Here is a 24,271-nt window from a genome sequence, read left to right as displayed (position 1 = left end):
GATATCTTATATAGATGAGAGAGAAATGTCTCTAGAACCGTAGATAAGCTTGTTGCAAACGAATTTCTCCAAGCTTGACTCTGTGATTCTAATAGCGGCCCACCCCGCCGGAAACTTCGATGTGACTACGCCCACTTCGGCATCGAGCAATTCTATCCCACTCGACTTTTTGATATACTAGCTTAATCCTGCCACTTTTCTGATCCCTTCTTCTCCCTCTCTCTCCCAAGAGTCTGTTTGTGATCGTTTGTGACTACCGGCTCATAATGGATTCTCTCGTGGCCGCCGAGTTGGAAAAGCTCGACGATGGCGTGCCATTCCGCGCTCGGCCACAACATGTTCACCATACCTGGGCGCGCACATTTTCCTCCCTCCCAGAACTTTTTATCCAGCCCGAATCTCTGGCTGAAGTCGAAAAGGCTGTCAACTTGGCAAGAAAATGTCGTCGGCGTCTAGTGACGACTGGATGCGGCCATTCACCCTCGAATATCACCTGTACATCTAGCTGGCTCGTCAACCTAGACAACTTCAACAAGATTCTCTCAGTGAACAGAGAGACTAATGTGGTTACTATGGAGGGAGGGATCAGACTGTATTCTCTTTGCGCAGAGCTTGAGAAACACGGACTCACCATGCCTAACCTTGGAAGCATCAACGAGCAATCTATCAGCGGTGCTATCTCTACAGGTACCCACGGCAGCAGTCTGCGTCACGGACTTATGTCTGAGGATATCATCTCTCTCAAGGTGACACTGGCTAATGGGACGACTGTTTCCTGCTCCAAGGAAACAAATACAGACCTCTTCAGGGCTGCTCTCCTTTCTCTCGGTGCCATTGGTATTATCACAGAAGTCACTTTCCAGGCAGTTCCGGCTTTCACCTTGAAGTGGGAGCAACGGGTGGATACGGATTACAAGATGTTTGAGTCGTGGAGTCGTGATCTTTGGACACAAACCGAGTTTGTCAGGGTCTGGTGGTTCCCCTACACAAGACGCGCGGTAGTCTGGAAAGCAGAGAAGACTGACCAAGAACTTCGTGACCCCCCTCAAAGTGGCTACGACGGCTCTATTGGCTACTACGTTTACCACAATCTCTTGTATCTTGCACAACACATTCCCCGAATCCTACCCTGGGTCGAGTGGTTTGTATTCGGTATGCAGTATGGTTTCCGCAACGGCACAACCTCATCGGCCGTGCAACGCAGCGGTAAAGCTCTACTCATGAACTGCTTATACTCTCAGTTCGTCAACGAATGGGCCATTCCTCTCCACAAGGGTCCCGAGGCTCTTAGACGTCTCAGCTCCTGGCTGAACCACCTGACACCTGACGATCCCGACTACGTTCCCCACAACATTCCCTTCTCTGCCGACGGCCTCTACGTACACGCACCTGTCGAGGTCCGTGTTAGCGACACCACACTTACATCCAACGTGCGGCCGTACCTGGACATTACTGTGGACGATGAGCCAACATTGTACCTCAACGCCACACTCTACCGACCTTATCTGATGGATCCCCCCTGCCATGAGCGATACTACGAAGCTTTCGAATGGTTGATGGAGGATCTCGGGGGCCGACCTCACTGGGCCAAGAACTTTAAAACCTCGCGTTCCAAGATCGAATCGTTGTATGGCGAAAACCTGAATTCTTTCCGCGCAGTGCGCAGCAAGGTTGATCCTCAGGGCATGTTTGTTGGACCTTGGCATCGTCAGACAATCATGGAAGAGGGCGAAGGCCTTGAGCTTGAAGAGGTTGAGATTCGGAGAGAAAAGAACAACAGGGGAGGTGTGACAACATTCGGACTCATCTGAGAGCGATGTTGGTCAGGTAAAACATCACGAATAGAAAAATACCGGCCACAAGGTCAACAACAATATTATAAAATTCAAGACTGTCGATAGGACTTGACAGTTCTATAAGGAGCCAAGCATATCGAATCTATATCCTTGACGAATAATGAATTATTAAAATTATAAATCAATCGCTTGTATTCGTTACATGTGAGCGTAGAGGTATAAAATGGCATGTGATGACTTCTCAGGATTGGCACGACCCAACACGCCAGTCAATGGTAAGGCCGTGTCATTTTCTTGTTTAAATCTGTCGGTAGCCTGACTTCTCGTCAATGTGTCGGTAACGCTCGCGCTCTTTGCGGTCCTTGAGCAGACAAGCAATGCACAGAACAAAAATAGCGTCGATACCTGTAGACAGTTAGGTATTGCGAAGAAGGCGAAGAGTTACATTAAGACTTACCGACGAGACCAAAGAGAACAGTGAAAATACCATCGATATGCAGGTTGGCAAAACTGGAGATTGATGTAGCACACCCACGCAGCAGAGCTGAACTGGCAGGGCTAGTACACGTCGAGTCCATGACAAAGGCGGGCGATGTGCTGTTATGGTAACCGCAGCATTGGAACTGCATGTCGAATTAGCATGTGCTTTCTTCTCACGTTTCCGGCCAGACGTACCGAGTTCTGGATCAAGCTTTGGACTTCTGGCTCCTGGTCAATGTAGATGTCGAAGAATTGCTCCTTCATTCTCAACGTCATGACCCAGAGAAACACGGCCACACACATGGTGAATATTGAACACACCGTCACCATGTATCCCGAAACCTTGAGAAAACTGCGAGCAGGCATGACAAGTCCAGGCAAGGTGACGGCGAACGTGACGAGAATGAAGATGGCGTTGACAATACCCGCGGTCAGAGGGAATCTTTGATACAACAGATTCCTCGTGACCGTCTCTCCATCACTGGCCATATCATTCATTTGGCTCTTTACGACCAGCGAGAAAACCAGCTCCATCACACCCGAGCCCAGGAAGAGAATATCGGCGATGACCGTCGTGAGAAAGATTTTGTCGACCATGTTGTCGGCTCTTTATTGATAAGCGATATAGGTAAACGGAATTGGACAACTCAGAATCGATATGTTTTTCTGTCCTCCAAATCGCGGCTGTTAGGAAATTCTGTTTGTTGCTAGACGACCAGCGTCTGGGATATTGTATTGAGTCTCGTCGAGAGATGTTAATGAGTGAATGAATAAAGGGAGCAGCGGCCTCAAGAGATCAACCCTTGAGAACTGCGCTGCGAATGAATATGTTCAAAAGAAAGAAGGGACTGGTTAAACGCCGAAGCGAGCACGGAGAGACCGGCCGAAGAGAAAGTCGTATAGTTTAGTATAGTATTAAAAGAGAGTTGAGGAACAAAACGAGAGAAACAGGCCATTCACCCCTTTGCAGACGACACGCACGACTCAGACTCAAGCAGGGAGGGAAGGAAGGGCAAAAAAAAACCAAACAAAACCGAGACCGAACCATGAAACTAGACCTCGACTCAAACGTCTCGGAAAGCACCTGATGACGGACAAATTCTCTACCAACTCGCGTTTCAGGGGGTGGTTTTTTTTGACGGCGAGTATTCATAGGCCCCCTTGTGCTATGGGCCTATAGCCCCCTTGTGAGGGGCGGTGTCCAATCAGAGAGCCGAGATTGGTGGTTGAATGCCCCCTTTGGGACACTGGCCGTTGGAGCCAAGAAACTCGAGACTCGGCAGCGGGTGGCCAACGTGGCTCATGTTCAAAAGTTAATGACAGAGCCACTGGAAAAGGAGTCGAAATGCAAGAAATTTCGAGGCAGCGGACTGTCCAAGTTATAATTCTCGGATGATTTATGGCGTGACTTTGTTTCTTTTGACAAGATCTGCGACGTTTCGGATCATTGACACGTTTCGCTACTATCTAGGCACACACACACACACTAAATTTCATCTAGACGGATATATAACGGTCACTCACTCAGTCATTTCGGTAGTTGGCAGAGGCTCAACGTCTTGAGGCTAGGGCCTAGCGATTTGAGGAAAGGTTCACGGAGGGATAGTCTTACTGCACCTTCACTGTTGCAATGTGCGGGTGCAAACCCTAGCTTGCCGCTAGGTCAGACGAGCTTAAGTTAATCGTGTTAAAGATGGAGATAATTATCAGATCAGAGAACCAACCCAACCCCTTGAGGGATGGTTCATACATCGTTCATCGTTCATCATACTTGTGTTAGCTGGCATTGAGCCACATGTCAATTCTATTCTGACAACGTTGTCGTTACTTTGTAGAGACCACACTGATATCTAATGATTATATTGAATGATGCTATCGCCATGCAACAATTACCATTTGCGGACAACTGATGTAGGCGCCCCCTACAAGTCACAACTACAGTACAGTATTTAGGAACATGGGATAACCTGCTTCATCTCCGATTACTTGGAGAAGATATCCATTGTCATGAGAGCTATCCTGCAGCTTCATGGTCGGGGCGAATCAGGCGAACCCTCATGTTACAACTGCATGACATCAAGTCTTAGCAATGGAGGGTATCCAGGATGCTGTCATAGATCCCCGGTGCGCGAGCGATCGAGCGATCACACAGTCGCCCTTGCTTGTTTGTTGATTATGTGCTGTACAGTACAGTACTGTCGAGTGCCGAATAAGGCAGCGTGAATAAGAGGGCATCGTGTAGATACATATTGTACAGTAGGTATGCATGCGCATACTTGTTGATGCTGTCATGCTGCACGTGAGAGTACATACATAGTAATAGTAATTACGGACAGAGTCTCGAACAACCCGAGTACCTATGTGCATGCATAGAGAAGGGGAGGGAGCGAGCATCACCTTACAGGACAGGACAGGACAAGGAGGTCTAAGCGTCCATCTCTCTACCATCTCCACAGTAAAGACTCGTTATTACAATTGAATGATATGGATCTGTTGATATCAACACGGCAATGCTGCAACTCACGTCCAAAATCGATGGAAACACCCTCAACCAATATCTTGGATTCTTACCTACTCACAAACGACATGACTTTGATACCAGAAACATCTACTACCACGCTGACACTGTGCCATTCTTGATGAGCTTCCTATTCGAGATAAGCGTCGGTCGTCTGTGAGAATGGATCATGGAGGGGACCGCTCAGAACTTTGGCACTAGGAACTTAGCCAGCAGCAAGCTTTGACTTGGGCTAATTGCTACATACCACTCGCCGTTGTCGTTTGGCACCCATGGATAACTAGATGGTTAGGTCGCTTGGGACTGGGCTGGGATGCTGGGTCCAGCTCCGAGGCATGAGATTTCCCCGCCTGTCCCTGTCGCACTACGTACATACTGTACTGTCTGACCGTACGGTCTAACATAGTCTAGTCGCCCGAGGTCCTGAAAGAAGAACAGGCGTGACAGGCTACAGGGCTCGTTGGGTGTCCCATCTCGGACATCAGGTTCATGGTTATTCGCGAGTTGCTTTGCAGCACCTTTCCATCTGCGGAATGAAGCCTTGCTGGTTCCGTCTGTGCCTCCAGCCTTAAATGCGAGGTTGGACTTGACTTTCTCTGACATGTGAGAATAGATCAATTTGAGAAGCATCGGTCCATCTGAGTATTTGCTTGAGCAGCACCCTTATCAACTCGCGGTCACTTGCTAACGCTCGAGTCCAACCACCCTTTCATTCGGCCAGCGCCGAGTTGGACGCGACGCGACTCGATCGAAAATTCAAGTTACAGCATCTCATCATGTCAAGCACTGTTCCGCCCTAAAATCGCCCCCTTATCGCGGAACAAACAAACCCTGAAGCCGTTCCCGCCACCCTCCGACGGAGCCGAGGACTTCGTCCACCAATCCCCGGGCCATTGTTGTGGTGTTTTCAAGATTCCCCGCTTCGTGGTCAACAACTAACTTAGCAAGCCCGTTAATTTGTTTGGCACAACTACAGCACTGTACAGTACACTACTCCACAGTCTTTGTTCTCACCTCCCTCAACGCCTTTGAAAATAGGGTGACAACTCCGCGTTTGGGTGTCCTTGTCCTCAGCTCTGTCAGTCTGCTAGACTAGGCCCCACCACCCCGACGGTGGTTTCGTGCGAGCTTGTTCGTTCGTTAGGTAGTTTGGCTTGTCAACGAGGCTCGTGTTGAAAATTGAAATCCAAAGACCATCTCTGAGGATCCCTGACTCCCTGCCAATCACGTCTATGCAACTGTGCGGCATATTCGCAGATGTGCAACTCTGCAAGTAACCCTGGAAGCCAGGGGTTCAGAACCGAGGAATTAGGCCCGCCTATCCTGCGATCCCCCCATCTCGTCTGCTCTGTCAATATTTGCAAACATATATCCTTAATGTTTGTGCGTTGCCTTCAAACCGTTCACGCTATACCGATGGGGAGAATATCCCTCAAGAGTCATTGTACGGTCAACATAGATGAGTATGGTCAATTGTTGACGACAACTGCTGGCAGCATCTATACGTATCCGTTGACTTTGACCGTTCTCAAGTACCACTGATTAGATAGATCCACTTGCTAAAGTGGATGATGCGACAGGTCGAGGCCTAGACGCAGACGCACGCGCGACAGGGGAGTAGCACCATGTGTCCATCCAAGACCAACAATTTGCGCTCTTCGTGTTCAGTTTGGTCCCCAGGATTGTGAGGACGGGGACACTGTGCGACAGATCTGCACTAGTCGAGATTTGATTGTAGACGGGAGGTTGGCGGCTGAATAGGAAACAAACATCATGGTTTGACCTGGGAGTTTTCGTACCGCCAGCATCAGACATTTCAGTGAGGAACCTTGGGAATAACGCTTTCTTCCCAGAACGACCCTGTTTAGGTAGGCAGGCTACTTTGAGTGTACTGTACGCTGCGCGAAAGCGCTCTCTCGGTGCTTGCAACTGGCTCATGGTTCATCACGCGGGAGCATGCGTGCGGCGCAGAATGGCCCACTGCTTTCAACGGCTCAAGATATCCTGGATAAGGCCGAGGGCTTTTTTTTTCTTGTCTGGTGTGTGGTTGACAGGATCTTTCCGCGAGTTGTAGGTACGTGCACCGGTACTCTTTGCGGTAGGGCAACACTGTGTCACTCGCTTCAAAGATGGATGACCAGGCGGAGAGGATTACAACCCAGCGCCAGTGGAGTACTTGTCTCGATGGGCCGAGTCGTGGACCTCTCCCCCCACAGCAACCCATAACTCTGTCCACTATGTTATCGAGGCTCTGTCCCCTGGGAAAGATGACACTGAAAACTTCAGTCAAGGTTAATAAGTGCCAACCCAGAAAGGGAAGATAACCATGAATGTCCTTACACAAGTTGTAACGGTCGTCGTTCCCATGCTCGCCTTCAACAGGACACATCAGGCAACGGTTGAGAAGCCGAAACGAGGCACCGCCAGGCACAAGACGCGCAGTCTGTCATCACTGACGTCCCACCCTGTCCATCCTTATTACCATCGGCCACAAAGCTCTTCTGCCTGGCATGGAGGTTGGCCGGTGTGAATTTGGTCGAGATGACGGACGAACAGTTGAAACTCGGTGACCAAGCAAGATCGAAACGGAGGAACCCTGCTGATAACAGCGGTTTGCGAACGGCTCCATTCGATCATTGATGAATGCGTCGATTGACGAAATCAATGGCACCAACGAGGATTTCTGCCAGGGCGCGACGATCTTTTCATTGTCCACAGGAGAGTCCGTGTGCAGAAACGGCTACAACATCACTTTGTATCCTCGTTTCATCGCCGGATCTTGATGACGTTAGTGATCACGGTCGCTCTCCCCAGATTCGTTCGGCGGCTATGAGCCAATTGTTTGTTACTGCTCAATTCGAACAGAAAGGGCAAATGCACGCAAGCGAACGAACGTGGAAACATGGAGACATGGAGCCTCAAGCAGTGGCGGCGCGTCTAGGATATCTTGGTCAATCACCTGTGTCGAACCTCAGCTAGAACGAATTGTATCTATCCGCACTGACACAACACATCAGTCACTTACTGATGGACATGTTGTTCCTCGACTTCATTCCAACACCGCAGGACCAGGTCTCCGATGCTCGCAAATCACACTTGCAACCGCTTTTTTTCACATACCACACTTTGGGATCCAGGCATGTGCGAAGTAGAAGAACCCATGGAATTTCTCACACATGCTCTCACCAAATCCACCCATACGCGTGCCACAGTCTACTCATGCAATCCCAGTCGCACCAGCAATGAATGGCGCGCTGCACGTAGCAACCCACCGGACGATTCAATCGCGACTCCCTAACTCAGCAACAGACAGGCCAATTTGAAGACTGTGGTTGGTCAAAGCTGGACCTTGCATCCCTCCCTCATCTTGCACCCATTCCACTCGTGGAGACTGGAAGCCGTCCCGCTGCAGCGGCCAGAAAGCTTGCTACCTTGCCTTGCTACCTCCATGTATGTACATACTGCTGGAGCTACCTGCTAGCACGTTGCAGACCCCTCGTAATTTAGCAAAGGAAACCGAGCTTTTACCCCCAGCATCCTGGACAGTGATAATGTACTATCGGATGCTCGCTGCGAAAAAGATGGAATACGGATACCTTGCAGTTTTGTCTGCCTCTGCAATTTATCATCCCCTGCCCATATATCGGGCTACGCCAATACTCACACAGTGAATGAAATGAAGGCCCATCTGCTTAGATTCCCCCGCTCCATGTTCCTCCCCCATCGGCCTGAACCCTGGCAGTTGCTGGGACTTAGCCTGGCTAGACTCTTGTCGCTGTAAGCTTTTGAAAACCGCCCCACACACTGTCATCTCCGCTTCCGGCCAAGCGCCTCGTCAATTGCATGCGGTGCCCAGCGGTTGCATTTAGCTCTACCAATCAGCACTAGGGAACTTTTTGCTTAAGGTAAATTCCCTCGTCTTGGTCTGCATAGAGCAATCTATCCCCTGTCATTCTGCTCCCCCCTGCACTCTCTCACTGACCCTTCCAACACGCGCACTTGCACTTGCCTCGCCTGGCCTCGCTTCTTTCCCGTCCGCGCCACCCACGTTCTCCACAGCCCGCACTCAGAAAAAGGAAAGGCCCCCCCGACCTGAACCCAGACACACCCAGACCAGACTCGAAGCAGCAAACAAGCAAGAGCATACCCAACCAGGTTTCTGCGACAATAAACGCAGAGCACCGCAGCTCCCTCCATTTTCTCTCCGCTCCCACTCCAGATACAGTATAGATCCATCGGCACCACGCTCAAAGCAGTATCTCCACCACTCTTTTTTTGTTCTTTCTGTCGCGATTGTTCGTGGTAATACAAACAAGAGCTCTTCCTCTTTTGAGATAATTCAATCCAAGCCCATTTGAGAATATTATCAACTTCCAGACAGACGCCATGGCCGACATCACAGATCAGCACGACCAGACCTCTCCCACTGAGCTCGACGAGCAGAACGTTGGCAATGGCAACGCCGCAGAGTCTCGTGGCATCAAGCGCCAGCGTCCTTCAGCTGGCGACGACGACGACGACGATGACGAGAAGGGCAGCCGTGAGCGTCGCAAGATTGAGATCAAGTTTATCAGCGACAAGTCTCGTCGCCATATCACGTTTTCTAAGCGTAAAGCTGGAATTATGAAGAAGGTATGCTTCCACCTTGGCAATTTTCCATTCACTGCACATAAGCTTGTTACAATGGCCAAGATGATATCTATCGCGGCTTAACACGCCTCAACTCTACCGCGCAGCCACCAGCGTGATTTTGACACGAGATTTCTGCGCGGAGTAGCCTTTGACAACTTGATATTGCCTCGTGCTATGTCGCGTCCAAATCGAGCTTCTCAGGCTTCTGCGTCAACCCCTCATCTCTGTTTGTCGCAAACTATGATCCAACCCACAGGTTACTAACTTTGCTTGCTTAATAGGCTTACGAGCTTTCTGTCCTTACGGGCACCCAGGTGCTACTGCTCGTTGTGTCTGAAACCGGTCTCGTTTACACCTTCACGACACCCAAGCTCCAGCCTCTGGTTACCAAGTCTGAAGGCAAGAACTTGATTCAGGTACGCGACAAGTCCTCTGTTCGTTGTCGCAGTTTGCGACGCGGACGCTCCAGATTTATTGTACAATATATACTGACTTTTCCACCAGGCATGCCTGAACGCCCCCGAACCGACTCCAGGCAACGAGAACGGTGTTGACGGTGGTGACCAAGTCGAGTCTCCCGAAGAACCCCCCAACCAACATCTTCCTCCTCAGGGCAACCGACCCGGCATGCCCCAGAACCCTCATATGCCACCTAACAACTATATGCCCAACATGCCCATGGATCCTCAGCAAGCTTTGGCTTATCAAAGCTACGTGCAACGAAATCAGGCCTACGGCTCTGGCATACCTCCCCAGCCTGGTATGCCCGCCAACAGCCATCACCAGTCGTAATGACGCCCGACCTCGAATATTGATTTTTGGTCACTGATACCCGGCGCTCAATGCTTTTTCGAGACATTGCCTCTCGACCTTGCACGTCCCCACTCGACATGAAAACTGTTTTGTGAGGTTCTGGTGAAAAGGCGTTGGTTGGTGTTGATTTGCCACCTGCATTTTCTCTTTGATTTTTCTTTTTATCTCCAATTTACATGGCTTTTAAGCCACAGGGAAGTCGGACAAGACCCTTCACTGGATTATAATAATGGCATCCGGTAGCGGTGTGCTTGCGGTCAGAAGCCTTGTCCTTCACGGCTCAGAGTGCACCGCGCTTCAGGGTCGAAACCACTGGCAAACAAACGGCCGTTTTTGGGAAAACCCCTTGCGGTCCGCCTTACATATCATTGTTTCTTGCGGCCAAAGACTTTGTGGCAGCGAACATCTCGCCGTAAGGCATTCGCACGTACTGCATGCGTGCTTGAGCATACAAATGTTGTCACTGAAGAGTACAAGGGGCGTGATTTTGGCTTGTGAATTACTGCAGAGTGTTTGGGATGGCACTGGAATGGATGGGATGAAGGCACGAACATTATGGAACGGGAACCTTATGCAGATTTGACGTCTATCATGGGCCAAAAAAGAGACAAAGGATGCTTCTTATACGGGAGGGCTTGATGCCCACTTCTTTCCATCACTCGATCTTTGCGTAGTGCAGAGTGTCAATTCGTGAAGTATACTTCAATGACCCCATTGCTCATGATGAAAGCTTTTCAGAGAGAGAGGGTGTAACTCTATGTTGAATTTTTGTGTGCAAGATGCGACTGCATCTTTTATTGAACTGTAAGCTGTTGACGGACTTGCCCAAGATGGGCATTCCACTTGACAACTACCCAAATCCAAGCGTGCGACAAGCATCGGTGACTTACATTGCTTTTGGTAGCTAGGCAAGGTGATTGCTTCGATCCGAACCGGCACCGTTGACGGATTGCTTTTAAAAAGTCTAGGGTCTCTCTTTTCAATTGAATTATAAGGAGCAAAAGTTTATTTTGAGAGTTCAAGTGAGTCTTAACTTAATGATCTCTTACCACATTGGGAGAATTGGTCACTTATGATTGGGAGGCTACGTGGAGGGAGGGTAAGGAAACATCCGTGCTTGTCGGCGGGAAAGCTTTACTATTTTTGTCATAATTTATTTTCTTATTTCAGTTCCTGCGCGCAATGTGTGTGTGTGCGTGCGTTAACGGATCGAGACTACCTACATGACGTCTGGGCGAGAAAACAAGGGAGCGTATCCGTACCTACGACAGAAGGGGTTTGGGGTCGGCCTTTTCCTTCTTTGGAGGTTGAGGTGGGGATGAGGGATCAGGTGGGTTTAGTTGGGATGACAATTCAGAAGAGGACGTGGAAGTGCTTATGGTTTACGGATAAGTAAGCTACCTAGATTCGAGATAAAAGGCTCTTAACGGCAGAGACATGGCTCAGAACAACCTTGACCAAGTTCACGTTACGCCATAGTCTCGGGCACGTGTTTGCCGGTATACGCCACCACTCAATCATTGAGCCGTTACCAAGAGCAAAAGTCAACAATCTTCCAAGGACCCCAGACGATGACGCTGATCCGTATTACTTTGAGAACGGATCGGCCGTTTAGCTTGAGCATGCATGCGAAACGCCGCCATTTCTGAGGCTAGTAGTATCCAGACACTTATACCTGCTGTGAACGCCGAAGGATTGATTGGCTTCCATAACATGCAAACGACTCACCAGTCAAGCTGCGATTTTAGTCTGCCAACTCTGAGAAACGGACCAAATATTGCACCTAGGGCTTTCCATTCATCCACTAGATTTGTATGTCTCTTTGTTCTTTGTCGTTGTCACAGTTTGTCGTCAAAGCATAGAGTGTTGAGCACTTTGACCTGTGTAGGTAGATCGAGCGCGAAAGAAGTCAAGGAACGAGTGGAATTGCCTTTAACGGCTTGGAAAGTGAATTTGGCAGCTGAGTTCTCTACATGATCTTTCAAGATTACGATACCGACCCTTGAGGGAAGTTTACCGGAGATATCTACCTCCTAGACTAGTTTGAGTTTTGCCATTACATGACCAGGACACTCAAAGGACATTTCGACTTGGGTAACACTACAGTGTACTTCTGAATAAATTATGCAAGATTTACCACCTTTGTCCAATCTCATAGGCGCTGAGAACCAAGTTGATTACCTAGCCCTTTCCATATCGTCATCATTATCACCTCCGCCCCCACGAACAGGAAACCCTGTCGAGCTCGCCGAATTATGGTTGATGCCGATGAATCTCATCAGCTCAAGTTGGTATATGATTAATAACCAGGAACTTACCAACTGCAAAAGCCTAGGTACCTCGACGTTGTGATACGGTTAGGTGGTTAAGGTAGCCCTCACCTCCCAAACTCCACAATAGGAGCCTGCAGTCGGCGCCCTTATCGCCATGCCATTTGTTAGTCATTATGCCCATTGTGTCTAGATTTTTTCTGTAGGTAAGTATGTATTTACGAAACAGGTGACTGCTTGTCCGTGGGTTAGCTATTACGTGGCTGGCCTAAAGGTATGGTGTCTAGTCTTCGGAGTCGCACTTTATAAAATATCTGGACGTTGCTCTGGAAGTCTGGTGCCGAGGCAGTGCGATATCAAACTTGGGTTGGAACAAAGGCTTCTCTCTTATAATTGAGAAAGGAAACATATCGTGGGCTTCCCTAGGGCTCCAGACATCCCGGAATTATAACAGTTGTAGCTGTCACTTGCAATTTTTGCAGGCCAAGTCCCGTATTCCTTCACGGTAGGTGTATATATCGAATGCTTAAGCACTATCAAAAGCTCGATTCACCCGCCTGATCAAACAAATAGTCAAGAACTGATGTTTGTGACTCTTCATTCTTAAGCGTTTAAAGAGATGGAGGCGCGTGGCAATGGACGAAACACCAAAGGGAGTTCTATACTATTACCTATCAAGAAAGAGAACACCTAGGCCTGCCGATAGCCAAAAAGGTTTCTCATCAAATCAACGTAGGAGGACGACCTGGGTTCGATTGTGGTCAGAAGGGAAGGGAAGTGATACAAACATCCATCTTGACTCTCTTCCCACATTAGAGTAAACTGATTGATAAGGTGATGTTAAAGATAAGATATGGATGGATGGGTGCCCTATTTTGGCATAGTCTGGCATTCGGTTTTGGTGAGCAGGTTTGAGAAGGTTTTCTGATTCTAAACCCCGCCAGGTACCGGTACCTGAGCTACCTACCTACTTGTCAGTGCTGAACCCGAACCCCAAGCTTCACAAGGAGTGATAACTCGATAAAGAAAGCAATAAATGAGGCCCCAAATACGACAAATTAATATAGAACTTAAGCTTCTTAAATTTCCCTTCTTGGCGAGTACACACTGTTGTGGTACCATCTTAACCGCTCGACCCTTCCACGCAGAACAGCAACCAGAACGCCAGTAGAAACATCGCTCATAATTCCAGACTCCCAATTTCAGTGGCTGTGCGACAACGGCGAATGTATTTAATGCTCGACTGCTGTAGTGTACCGACCGACTGCTAGGCTACCGATGAAAACACCAGCCAGGACTGACAGAAAGTAGCCGACATTCATCGTCATGACAGCCAACATGCTGCGAAGGAGGATTAGCATTCGAGATGGAAAGCAAACGGTAAAACCAGGGATGAGGACGTACAGCAGGTAGCCAATGCCAACAATCACGGTATCAAGACATGCGCGGACAGGATCGACGCTGAACCGCCATGGCCTTGTGGCAGCTCTCTTCCTTTCCACAACAACAACCGTCTCCTCCACTCCATTCTCCGTGAGAGTCATGCGGCGCGAATCAGGGTTGGCAGCTATCTGCTCTGATAACGGAATCTTGCCATTGACGGCGACGTAGCGGCGTGCGGCTTCACGATCAAGCCAGCGAGCTTCTTGGGTGGCTTTTAGAGCAAGGAGAACTCGCGCGACGATGGCGAGAACAGCAAGAAAGATGCATGTTCCTGCGTAAGCACCAGCATTATCTGGTGTCCAGGAGCTTGCGTAGAGAGGTGTGCGGGTTTCGGTTTGGAAGACCATTGTCATCATGTTGCCTGAGCCGTGGGAGTGGGAAGGCGATGAAGAGCTGGATGAGTCGCCGCCCATGTCCATGCCGGGCATATCGTGCCGTGGGAAGTTCATGTTGATAGTTTCAATAATGAAGAAATCAGTATCTGACAGGGGCGTGTCTAGGTTAGGTATAGAATGAGGCTTCTGGTTGCAGTGATGATTTGAAGTGGAAAGGGACAAGGACGGTCGTATCGAGAAAGTTGCACTACAAGCAAACGGATGTTGGCACTTTGATATAGAAGCTTTGGAAATTTAGGGATGTAGGAAAAAGTAATAATAAGAAACTGGGTATGTTTTGAGAGAGTTTCCTGCTCAAACAGACTCATCTCATCTGGTCGGTCTGAGCTGCATCCGTGTGTGCATCTAAGTTAGTAAGTACTGGTACTTGTGCCATGTACCTATCAACACCAAACACCCCGCGCTGCAAAGGACTCGGAGTCAACAACGCTGGTACTCGATATGGTCATGGCAGTTGAAGAGGGAAAAATGACCCAACAATTGATGATATTAAGAGGCAATGTTATGTATATTCCAAGGCCACTGCCGACAGAAGATTCGACTTAGAATCCAGAGCTTGGGTCGTGATTCCAATCATAGAGCGCCGGCATGGGAATGGCATCACTTGCAAGTATCCGTACTCTCAGGGGAATCACCAAAGAGCCGATCAGTTTCACCTACGTTGCATCGCAGTACATGATTTTAAAAGCTTAATGTATGCTTATCTGACCTACCCCGTAAAAAAGCAATCCTCCCGGCAGACTAGACATAAATAAGGGAGTTCAATTCCATTTCCATCTTGTAACTCCCCACGAAACCTTGATCAAACTGGCTGTTGGAGGTTCCGACCACTTCCACCCATCTGTAGTGATTGCTTTTGTATGGTAACATGGGATAGTTTGACTTGTATATGTTTGCCCTCTCTTTGAGTATGACACGACGACATGAGAACTCATCTTCACATACACTCATTGAGGTAGCAGACGTCTTTCTACGCACAAGGGCTACCAGTTCCAGAAACTGTTTACACCTGCTCGCTCGGGCTTCATAAGAGCCACTAATCATGAAACTAACCCTGCAGACGCTTCTAGAGTTGTTACATCGAGACGGCGCAGTGAGAAGCCTCTGGTCACAAAGACACTGCATAATGATCGATGTATCCTGAGATGAAGACTCGTTGAAGCCCAGGTTCATATTGCGCACAAGGGCCTTGAGGGAGCCAACACAAAGACTTCCTATATTCTAGCATAGGAATACTGATTTTAGACTCGAGATATACCTAGCGTTGGGTATTTTGAAACGAATAGGAAAGAACAAAAAGTAGCCTCTGGTATATGTGCCATGCGCGACGTCCCGAGTCGAAAGTTGGACAACTGTGCTTCGGCAGCAGCATAGGCACTTAGACAAGAGGCCCCGGAGTCTCACTGCCAATTTACTTCTTCTGAGTGCACATTGACCACTCGCTTTTATGGGTTTCTGACCCTTTGATATTATATCTTTGTACGACTTGGGGCGGACGATAATCTCAACACGAGTGAAGTGCTGTTCATAACACTTCTAAAAGGACTGTATGCTTGTGATCCACGATGTCAATCGCGTCGAGATAGACTACAATACTAGGCAGTACGCAGTGTAATAGTCTGACACTGACAGTTTCTGCAGTTGTATATGTTGTCGTCAACTTGCAGTATCTAAGGAGGGTCGAATAATGGTAATTGAACCAGTCGGGAGACGACATAGGCAATGCAGTAGAACCGAGATGTACCTTGCGATATACTCGCCCGTGGTCGTAGGATAGATCAGTTCCGTATCGTTAGACTCTGATGTCTGCTTATATCTGCGTTTGGTCTATGATACTTGCTGGGTAGTTCGAGTAGAAGCAGGTCGGCGTCTCGCAAGATATCCTAGCAACGACCAGACTATGCCAGTAACATACATTCGTGCAATATCTCCAGTGATTATGTTACCATGAAATATCCCACCCATCAATGAATACCGTAGCGACCCTCCAATGCTTTTGTCTGGCCTCATGGCACAAGTTGGTGGCTGTTACACAAAGGTGGCAGTCATTTGTTGATATACGGGTCGAGAATTTTATTGAGGAAACAACGCATGGAGCACAAATATTCTTCAATAGCAAAAGTATTACCAATATCATTCCAAGCGACCCTGTAGGTACCTGGACCATCTATCACACCCCCTCGATGCCTCTTCCCGTGGACTCGAGCGTTGTGTTACACAAACTACCCGCGGTCATTGCTCAGCTCCCGCAATACCAGGGGCGGGATATTTGTTTCCGTAACTAACACAGCGTACGGGTAATAAATGGTCGGTAGACTGCATAAATCTCATGGTCTGGTCTTGATATACTATATGGACGGGAGACTGCATGCGACAGGGCTCGGAATGGACCGGCCATTGAATGAACCGTGAGCGATATGGCAATATAGACATCTATGAAATACTGCAATAGTGAACCTAAACACCATGAAAGTTGTAGTCGCCAACCGAGCATCACGTAGGCCTTCTTACTCCAGTTGTTCGAGTCAGTGGTGACAATATTGCTCGCAACCACCAAGTAATGACTACTGCAAGATGGCCTAGCTACGAACGAGTCACCTGCCTTCATCACAGACATACATAAAGATACAGAGTTGCATATATTTTGGTAGAGCAGGGGCTATTGGATGAACCAATCGGGAAAGGCAAGATGTGAAAGAGGATGGCTGCACTCTCTGTTACAACACCTCTGAAGAGACATGTTGAAGAAGGAGGATCTGCAACTGCTGAGTACTTGCCCAGTTCAGCTCATGGATCTTGCTGGCGTACCAGCAAGGATACGAAGCCCTGAGATGTTGGAACAGGGGAGAGAGACGTGGCGATTCTCCATGTGGTTGAAGTGAAAACATCTCCTCTTGACGCCAAGCTCTGTCTATGGATGAGTTGACTGGTGTCCACCTATAACCTAACATGCCCGTCGACTCAAACACATAGGAGACATGTCCTCGGGAACGGATGAGCTGACGGGGGTCAAGGCAAGTCAAGTCTTTGGTAACTGACAAGCGGATGAGATACTTCTGACAGACAAAAAGTGCAGTCTGTCGTATTGCTAGAACGACCCAGCTTCATTAGTGCAACACAAAGAGTCGGATCAAGTCCAGATCGCCTCAGGGGTCGAAAATGAAGCGATGAGCTGATATATCGGTCCCCATTCCTTTCCAAGACCCCTTAAGACCCTTCGATGCCCCGTCTTCACATTAATTATCTGTATTCAGAATGTCACTGCGAATACAAGTGAAGATTGGGGGTTCCGTCTCTTCAAGGCCCAGGTCCGTGCCTTGGAAGTAGACTCGAGAACCATGGCTAGACCTTATCCTCCGGTATCTGGAACCTTGCCCACGCTGTGGGTGTTGATGTTTGAACCTGGGCCCTGTTGAAGATCGTGTACGTACAGAATTATCCAATATGGATAGCGAGATGATGGGGTCACAGACCTTCAGCCCTGGGCTAACGCCAGGCCAGATGTGTGGCTGGCTGGCTGGAACCACATCGTCCCATTTCATGCCAATGCGATCTCAGCGGTTAGATCACGCCCTGGTTTCCAAGCCAAAGTCAAGCTCGGCCATATGTAATGTTTCGTTTCTCCTACAAGAGGCAAGACAGGTACTAGGGGTGAAAGCCACACCCTACCTATACTGTATTCTCTACCTACACTTCCACAAAGCTCATCCACTCCCGCTGGCGGGCGCCTCTTCTGGCCCCCCTCCTTGTAACCTACCGACCGGGTTTTTTGCCTCCCACATACTCTAATCATCTCTCTTGCTTACTGCGCGCCGCTCCAGGCTCTAGTTCCAGGTCCAGGTCTTGTGGTGCCCACCCTCGGCTTCGCACTCGTGCACTTCCCCGTATACGCAAACGCCGCAGCACGAACTCTTGTCTCATAAGGGCCTCATGGGCATAGAAAGATGAGCAAGTGCTTAATCAGATTCGGAATAGGGCAATTATCAAGACATGCACTTGATCTTGATGTCGATAACCAGGTGGCAATCTTCTACAATACCCAGTAGTGGTGGTTCTATATTGAATCCCCAAGTTGACTTATGGAGCCACACGACCTACGGGTTACAGTACAATACGGAGTGTAGAGTACACTGCGCCCTGTCCCAGCTGGCAGGTTTGACGTTTCTGCCTCGTCTGACGCCTCGAATCCAGCGGAACCTAGCTGAGGATGCATGCACATTAGGTGGCAACGTTACCGAATTGTCCTACCACCAACTTTAATCTACCTCGGAGTGTTGTTCTATCGAATCGAGAGCAGGATGGCTCAGTGATAAATTGGGACGCAAAAGAGCACGAGGGGTGAAGGGATTCCCATCATCAAGCCTCATGGGAGATATTCAAGTGAAAATGCAAGGATAATTCCATGGAAACCTCTCTATCAGCCAAGGACACAAACACTGTCAAAGCACAGGACATGCAATGCTCTTGTTCTTTCATTCTTGGTCGGGAAAAGTCCCCAAATCTTACTGCTTCTGCCCAAGTTCCACAGGGATTACTTTCTCCTTGACTGTTCTTTGTTAAATCCATCGCCGGGTTTTCAATGACATTCTGGATCAGAACGGTTCTCTGGCTTCGGCTTCGGCGTTAGGCTGCTTAGTTGTGTGCTGTTACCAGTTAGAACCACCACTTCTTTTCAGATCCCAACCTCCCTGGGTAGTTGCTGAATGGCGTTTAAATTGTTGCCCGACACATTGGGAAGTACCTCGCTTCCTTTATTACTTTGTTTCTAAAACAGCCAAGTTATTTTCAGCCTCGGACTTGCTGAGGCCAGAAAACATAGCGCTAGTTTCAGTATTGGGTGTCTCTAGAAACCCTGGCCTGGCTCCTCGGTGCAATGGAGGGCTGTTAATGTTAAGCTGGGCTTCAGGGGTCTCGTTCCCCTTGATACCAAGATGACGGACTGTCACTGATATTGGATTGGGAGGGTCTGGGAGTGCACCATGAACAAAATAAGCCTTGATTACGGATACCGTACGAATGGATACATCAGCAACAATAAAAAGAAACTATATGCACCTTAGAACCAGGTGGTTACAGTGTGGGCAGCGGGACTAGGAGGTGCATTGATGATTGTTTCATGTCTCCATGCGAGTGGTGCGCTATTGAAGCAGAGTGGAAGAACAACTCCGGAATACATACCAAGCACATTCTCACATTTTCTTCTTCCCTTTCTTCTATACGAGAAATCAATACGACTTTTCTTACATTGCATGTTTCAACCACCGAAATGTTGGTCAGCTTGAGCGAGGTGACAAGACCTACATGGAGCTCTTGTCGACTCAACTACCAACCACCTCAATAAACAGGGTAAACTTTTAGAGCCGTAACTCAATTCATATGTTGGACCATATCATCATCATCAGTGCGATACCGATACAGTACGTAACATACTCTGGTACGTTCATGTCAGTCGTTGAATCTAGACCCATCTGGAGTCCTCGGGTATCTCCTTGCATTCAGTATCCAATCGCCTCAACACTCAGACTTTTGGCTAGAGGGGAATCTGCACTGGTAGATGTTTTCTTTGCGCGTTGGGATTGGCTAGAGGTAAACTCGCTTTCCACTACTGCACGTCTTTAATAGGCATAACAGTAGTCAATTGTGGCTGGCTGGTCAATTCTCCATGCCAAATGCTCCAGTTCCAGCTCCAGCGCCAACATCAATCAGCGCGAGCATTCGGTCAAACCATTCCCACTCCGGAACTCATCATATTCAATAGCTTAAATTGCTTACATTACACAACAAAACACGATTGGGACCACCGGCCAGCCCGTTTTCGCGTGGACCAGCGCAGGCTGGTGTGTCCAGGATGCGTCCATATTTTGACAAGTTTGGTCATAGCTGAGAAAGAGATATTCAATTGCATAGGCAGACACGGTTTTGCCCTGTTCTGTTGGAATATGGAGCGAGTCTAGATACAAAACGATAAATATGGGATGCCATGAAGAGTCTGGATTAACTTCACCACTTCATAACCACCTTCAACCTTTCCTGTCCTCTCTGTTCCGTTCATGTGACGTCCCTTTGTTCCCTTTCCTTCCTTCCTAGAGACCCCTTTGTACAATCTTTTTGGTAAAGCTGATATTGTAACTGGTGTACAATAATACCCGAAACCAGTTCCGTTAACACCCTTGCTTAACAACAATACCGAGACGTAATCCTGTCCTGGTTTTGGCCTGGTCCCTAAAATTCCCGTAAAACTCCTGATCTTATGAGGACACCAATAATTATCCCGTTGAACAGGATACCGATAACCCCAACCTTGATAATTTCGCTGCCTGATTCCCTGACGCCATCCCCAGAGCCTTGCCGTCCTCCGTAGCGCCGATATGAAAGTTAGAAAAGAAAAGAAAAAAAAAAGATAATAAAAGAAACGGTCGACTGTCGTCTGTCGATCTCGAGCGATGCGATTTGGTTTGTCGTTGTTGGTTGCCTTGACTGGGCGTTGCTGTACGCAGTTCATATCGGAGGTAGATAGTCATCCCTTTGACACATCATAAACATGCCCGTAATATTCATCTCGAAACCAAGACTTGGTTCCATGGATCCCAAACATTTTTTCTCTACTGTTCACGCTTCACATCGGGGTCGTTTTCCTCTCCGCTTCGATCTGCACCGTTGCTGTCTCCGTCCTTCGCCTCGTTGGCCTTGCTTTCACAGCCCTTGACGAGTCGGTGCCTCTATGCCAAGAGTTAGTAGGTGCTCACAATACTGGTAATAAGTTGAAACCAAGGATCTCTAGATCTCAAATATTGCTTACCTTTAATGCATCTTTGCGGGAGAAACTCTTGCTGCAGAAAGTGCAAGGGAAGGGCTTCACAGCCAGATGGATTCTCTTGTGTCGCTTCAGATCATGGTTGCGGCTGAACGATTGATTGCATTGATCGCACTTGAAAGGACGTTCCGACTGGGGAGGAGGCTGGCCATGTCCACCATACATCATGGGTGAATACGAAGGTACACCCATTCCCGGTATCATCGACATTTGACCTCCGGGCTGGTGAATGTTTGACATGATGGCTGATCCACCCATGTTCGGAAGAGGCTGGTAGGGAGGATAGTGTCGATAAGCATTAGGAGGTGCCATGCCAGCCGATCCCAGCCCACGGGGAACAGGCCCATGACCCGGGGGTGAGTGATGGGTTGGTGAAGGCTGAGGAGGCGGATATGCTGAGAAGTTTGACGTCTGAGGTGCAGAGGAAGCTGTGTAATAGCTTGGCGTACTCGGGGGTCTCGAATGCGTGTACGCGTCTGCATGTGCCGATACACCTGAAGGAGTCGGAGGTTGGGTAGAAACCGAGTTCTGCGAAGTCAGAATTGCACTCTGGGATTGCTGAGATGTCGATAGACCTGGTGGAGTGGTCTGGCCGCCTCCCCCTGAGACCGAGGTCTGGAAAGGATGATGCACTTGATCAAAGGGAGGCGCTGGGAGACCTTCACCTCCGGTAGCTGGCGACTGGGAGCTTCGTGGGTGGTTGTACTGATGTATTCCGGAACCCTGGCCGTAAAGAGACTGGCTTCGTACACCGAAATGCTGCTGACCAAGAGACGGCGCGGCCTGGGTTGCTGAACTGACCGTATAGGAAGAGTTGCCTGGCGCGGACCAGCTACCTCCGAGATTGTTGTACGGATACATCCCACCGTGTGCTTGAGAACCCTGGGAGCTGCCCGTGTTGACACTGGAGATACTGGGACTCAGACCATCGCTGGCTCCTGGCGAAGGGGTCAGAACACTAGGCGACGATGAAATACGGCGATCAGGGTAGGAGCCGGGGAGGGGGGAAAAAGACGGCGCATAGGAATATCCAACCGAGTCGGCTTCACGGGAGTTGTGGATGGACTCTGACTGGCTTCCTGCCAGGGAAGGGTGGAAGGGATATCTGTTCATACTTGGAACATCTGCATTTGGAGGTGGCAGAGAGAAGGCGGGAAGTGCGTTCGCGGCTGGGCGCCTGGATGAGAAGCTTGTAGCCTCCATCCTTAGTTGTTAGATATAGGAAGTGCGACAGGGGAATGTCGTAGAAACGGGCGAAATGCGAGTGGCGGCTCTCTCTCCCCCCTCAATCTTGAGAACTCTGATATAAGACAGACAAAGTTCAATCGATTGGGTTGTCCAAGTCCCGAACTCAAACAGTTGTTTGGATGAAAATTCGACAGAAATTGAGTTGAGTCACAAAGCCACGGAAAGGCGGCGCTTTAAAGCATTCGAAGAGGCGTCGTGTCGGTTGCTATATGGATCCGAGGCGTTCAAAACTTGTCATGCGTATACAGTTATCGGATGTTGTTAACCGTAATTCAAGGTAAGGCCGAAAGGCGCTCCAAGAAAAGAGGCCGATGGGGACAAAAGACGGTAGGCAACAGGCAGTGCAATGCCACTGACGAGATAGGGCAAGCAAGACAAGTCGAAGCAATGTTGAGGATGGATGGATATTTGGTTGGGAAGGTAGAAAGGAGGGGAAAGGAAGGAGCTGAAAAACGGAGGAGGGTCGAGGTAGATGAATGAACAGCTCTGGAGCAAGGTAAGGTAGTCACGATGCATGTACGTATGTAGAAGTTTGGATCGGGATAATGGGATGGGGTCAACTGGGGTGGTCTTTTCGGGGTGTCGTCAATGGAATACCCACAAGCTGTCAATAAGGTTTCTCTGCTCATAGTGGCTTCTGGGCTCTTGCCTCGATGCACAAGGTAGGGTATCTGCACAGCTCTGTTACTTACACACCCGACACCAGTGCCAGTGCCAGTACCAGTCCCAGTCCCAGTCCCAGCACCAACAGCAACACGAATAGGACGAGATGAAAATGAACGAGCGCAGAGACCAGCGTTGGGTCAAAGGAAAGACCTAACTGTACGTACTTACAGTACTGTATGTACCTACTCTTACTCTGGGAAGCAAACTCAGCTAAAACAAAGCGAGACTAAACCATCTCTCAGGCTAGAGCAGGCTCTCCCCCCCAACTGCTCTGAACGTAGCTTCTCGCCTTGGCATCCTTCTGGGTTTAGCACCCTTGCTAGTTCCTCTCTCAAGACGGGATCTCTCAGGACAGGACGCCAGGCACTAAAGTCGACTAGTGTGGGAGGGCTGAAAGAGAATCATGGGTCTAGTCTAGTTGTTGGTCTCCGTACTAAGACAGATTTCCAGCTCTCTGATGGAGCTTAGTACTCGGTACCTACCTACCTACCTACCTACCTAGGTACTAAGATACTGTATGTACAGAATACGTACTGCCTACGCAGCAGTTCATGGAACCATATCGAGAGCAAGAGGGACTGACTGACTGCCTGCCTTACTGCATGTGCAGTCCCAAAGTCTAAACGGCAAAAAAGGAACGAGGCGGGGACTTGACGACAGTCAATGACAACAGTTCCTTGGACACGACTCTTATACATCGATAGTATCCATTACCGCATCCTTAGTTCCCAAGGTGCTAACTGCAGTCATCTCTCTAGACGAGGATGCCCACCATTTTACGCATTGGCAGCTGGAAGACTGGACTGACAATGCAGGAGAGGGGACTTACCAACACGCACACATACATAGGCACAGTAGTCCTGGTAGGTCGTCTACCTTAGTGCGGCAGGTACTTAGCGGCCTAGGTACCTGTACAGATGATGGTACTGTACCACCAGTAGGCCGGACCTGGAGCCGGAACCAAGAACAGGGGTGGCGCCTAGACTGACATGGGGGAGGGGTGGGATATGTCTGCATTCTGCAGGTGTGGACACAAGCCAATTGGGGTGCGAGACATTCAATTCAATTGAAGACACAAACCACGTCTTCAGAAGCAATTGTGCTAGTTAGGTTATGCTCTGCTCTGCTCTGCTCTGCTCTTCTCTTCTGTCAGGCTGGGGAGACAAGAGGTAACGAGGTCACTGTGCAAACGCTGA

At 49.0% G+C, this 24,271-nt stretch overlaps 6 protein-coding genes across 6 annotated transcripts; 2 read left to right on the top strand and 4 right to left on the bottom strand.

Annotated features, from left to right (window-relative positions):
- Positions 1-266: 266 nt before the first annotated feature.
- FIESC28_06969 (uncharacterized protein) lies at positions 267-1,811 on the top strand (the record flags this gene model as incomplete). The annotated part of the gene is made up of 1 exon (XM_031161111.1): positions 267-1,811. The coding sequence occupies one exon, from the start codon at positions 267-269 to the stop codon at positions 1,809-1,811; it is 1,545 nt and encodes a 514-aa protein (XP_031014809.1).
- A 283-nt stretch (positions 1,812-2,094) lies between these two features.
- On the bottom strand, positions 2,095-2,873 carry FIESC28_06968 (uncharacterized protein; the record flags this gene model as incomplete). The annotated part of the gene is made up of 3 exons (XM_031161110.1): positions 2,095-2,201; positions 2,254-2,419; positions 2,472-2,873. 3 exons carry the CDS (start codon positions 2,871-2,873, stop codon positions 2,095-2,097), a joined length of 675 nt encoding a protein of 224 aa, XP_031014808.1.
- Positions 2,874-4,924: 2,051 nt separating this feature from the next.
- Positions 4,925-5,397, bottom strand: FIESC28_06967 (uncharacterized protein; the record flags this gene model as incomplete). The annotated part of the gene is made up of 3 exons (XM_031161109.1): positions 4,925-4,991; positions 5,042-5,074; positions 5,171-5,397. 3 exons carry the CDS (start codon positions 5,395-5,397, stop codon positions 4,925-4,927), a joined length of 327 nt encoding a protein of 108 aa, XP_031014807.1.
- Positions 5,398-9,180: 3,783 nt separating this feature from the next.
- FIESC28_06966 (uncharacterized protein) lies at positions 9,181-10,218 on the top strand (the record flags this gene model as incomplete). The annotated part of the gene is made up of 3 exons (XM_031161108.1): positions 9,181-9,426; positions 9,708-9,842; positions 9,931-10,218. The coding sequence occupies 3 exons, from the start codon at positions 9,181-9,183 to the stop codon at positions 10,216-10,218; spliced, it is 669 nt and encodes a 222-aa protein (XP_031014806.1).
- Positions 10,219-13,741: 3,523 nt separating this feature from the next.
- Positions 13,742-14,401, bottom strand: FIESC28_06965 (uncharacterized protein; the record flags this gene model as incomplete). Its single annotated transcript, XM_031161107.1, has 1 exon — positions 13,742-14,401. One exon carries the CDS (start codon positions 14,399-14,401, stop codon positions 13,742-13,744), a length of 660 nt encoding a protein of 219 aa, XP_031014805.1.
- Positions 14,402-20,949: 6,548 nt separating this feature from the next.
- Positions 20,950-22,364, bottom strand: FIESC28_06964 (uncharacterized protein; the record flags this gene model as incomplete). The annotated part of the gene is made up of 2 exons (XM_031161106.1): positions 20,950-21,066; positions 21,147-22,364. The coding sequence occupies 2 exons, from the start codon at positions 22,362-22,364 to the stop codon at positions 20,950-20,952; spliced, it is 1,335 nt and encodes a 444-aa protein (XP_031014804.1).
- Between the last annotated feature and the right edge of the window lie 1,907 nt (positions 22,365-24,271).

Source organism: Fusarium coffeatum (genome assembly GCF_003316985.1).
Source record: "Fusarium coffeatum strain FIESC_28 chromosome Unknown BRIP53273_contig_150, whole genome shotgun sequence".
NCBI lineage: Eukaryota > Fungi > Ascomycota > Sordariomycetes > Hypocreales > Nectriaceae > Fusarium > Fusarium coffeatum.
The sequence above is the reverse complement of the archived record's forward strand: the minus strand, read 5'-3'. Positions and strand labels throughout refer to the sequence as shown.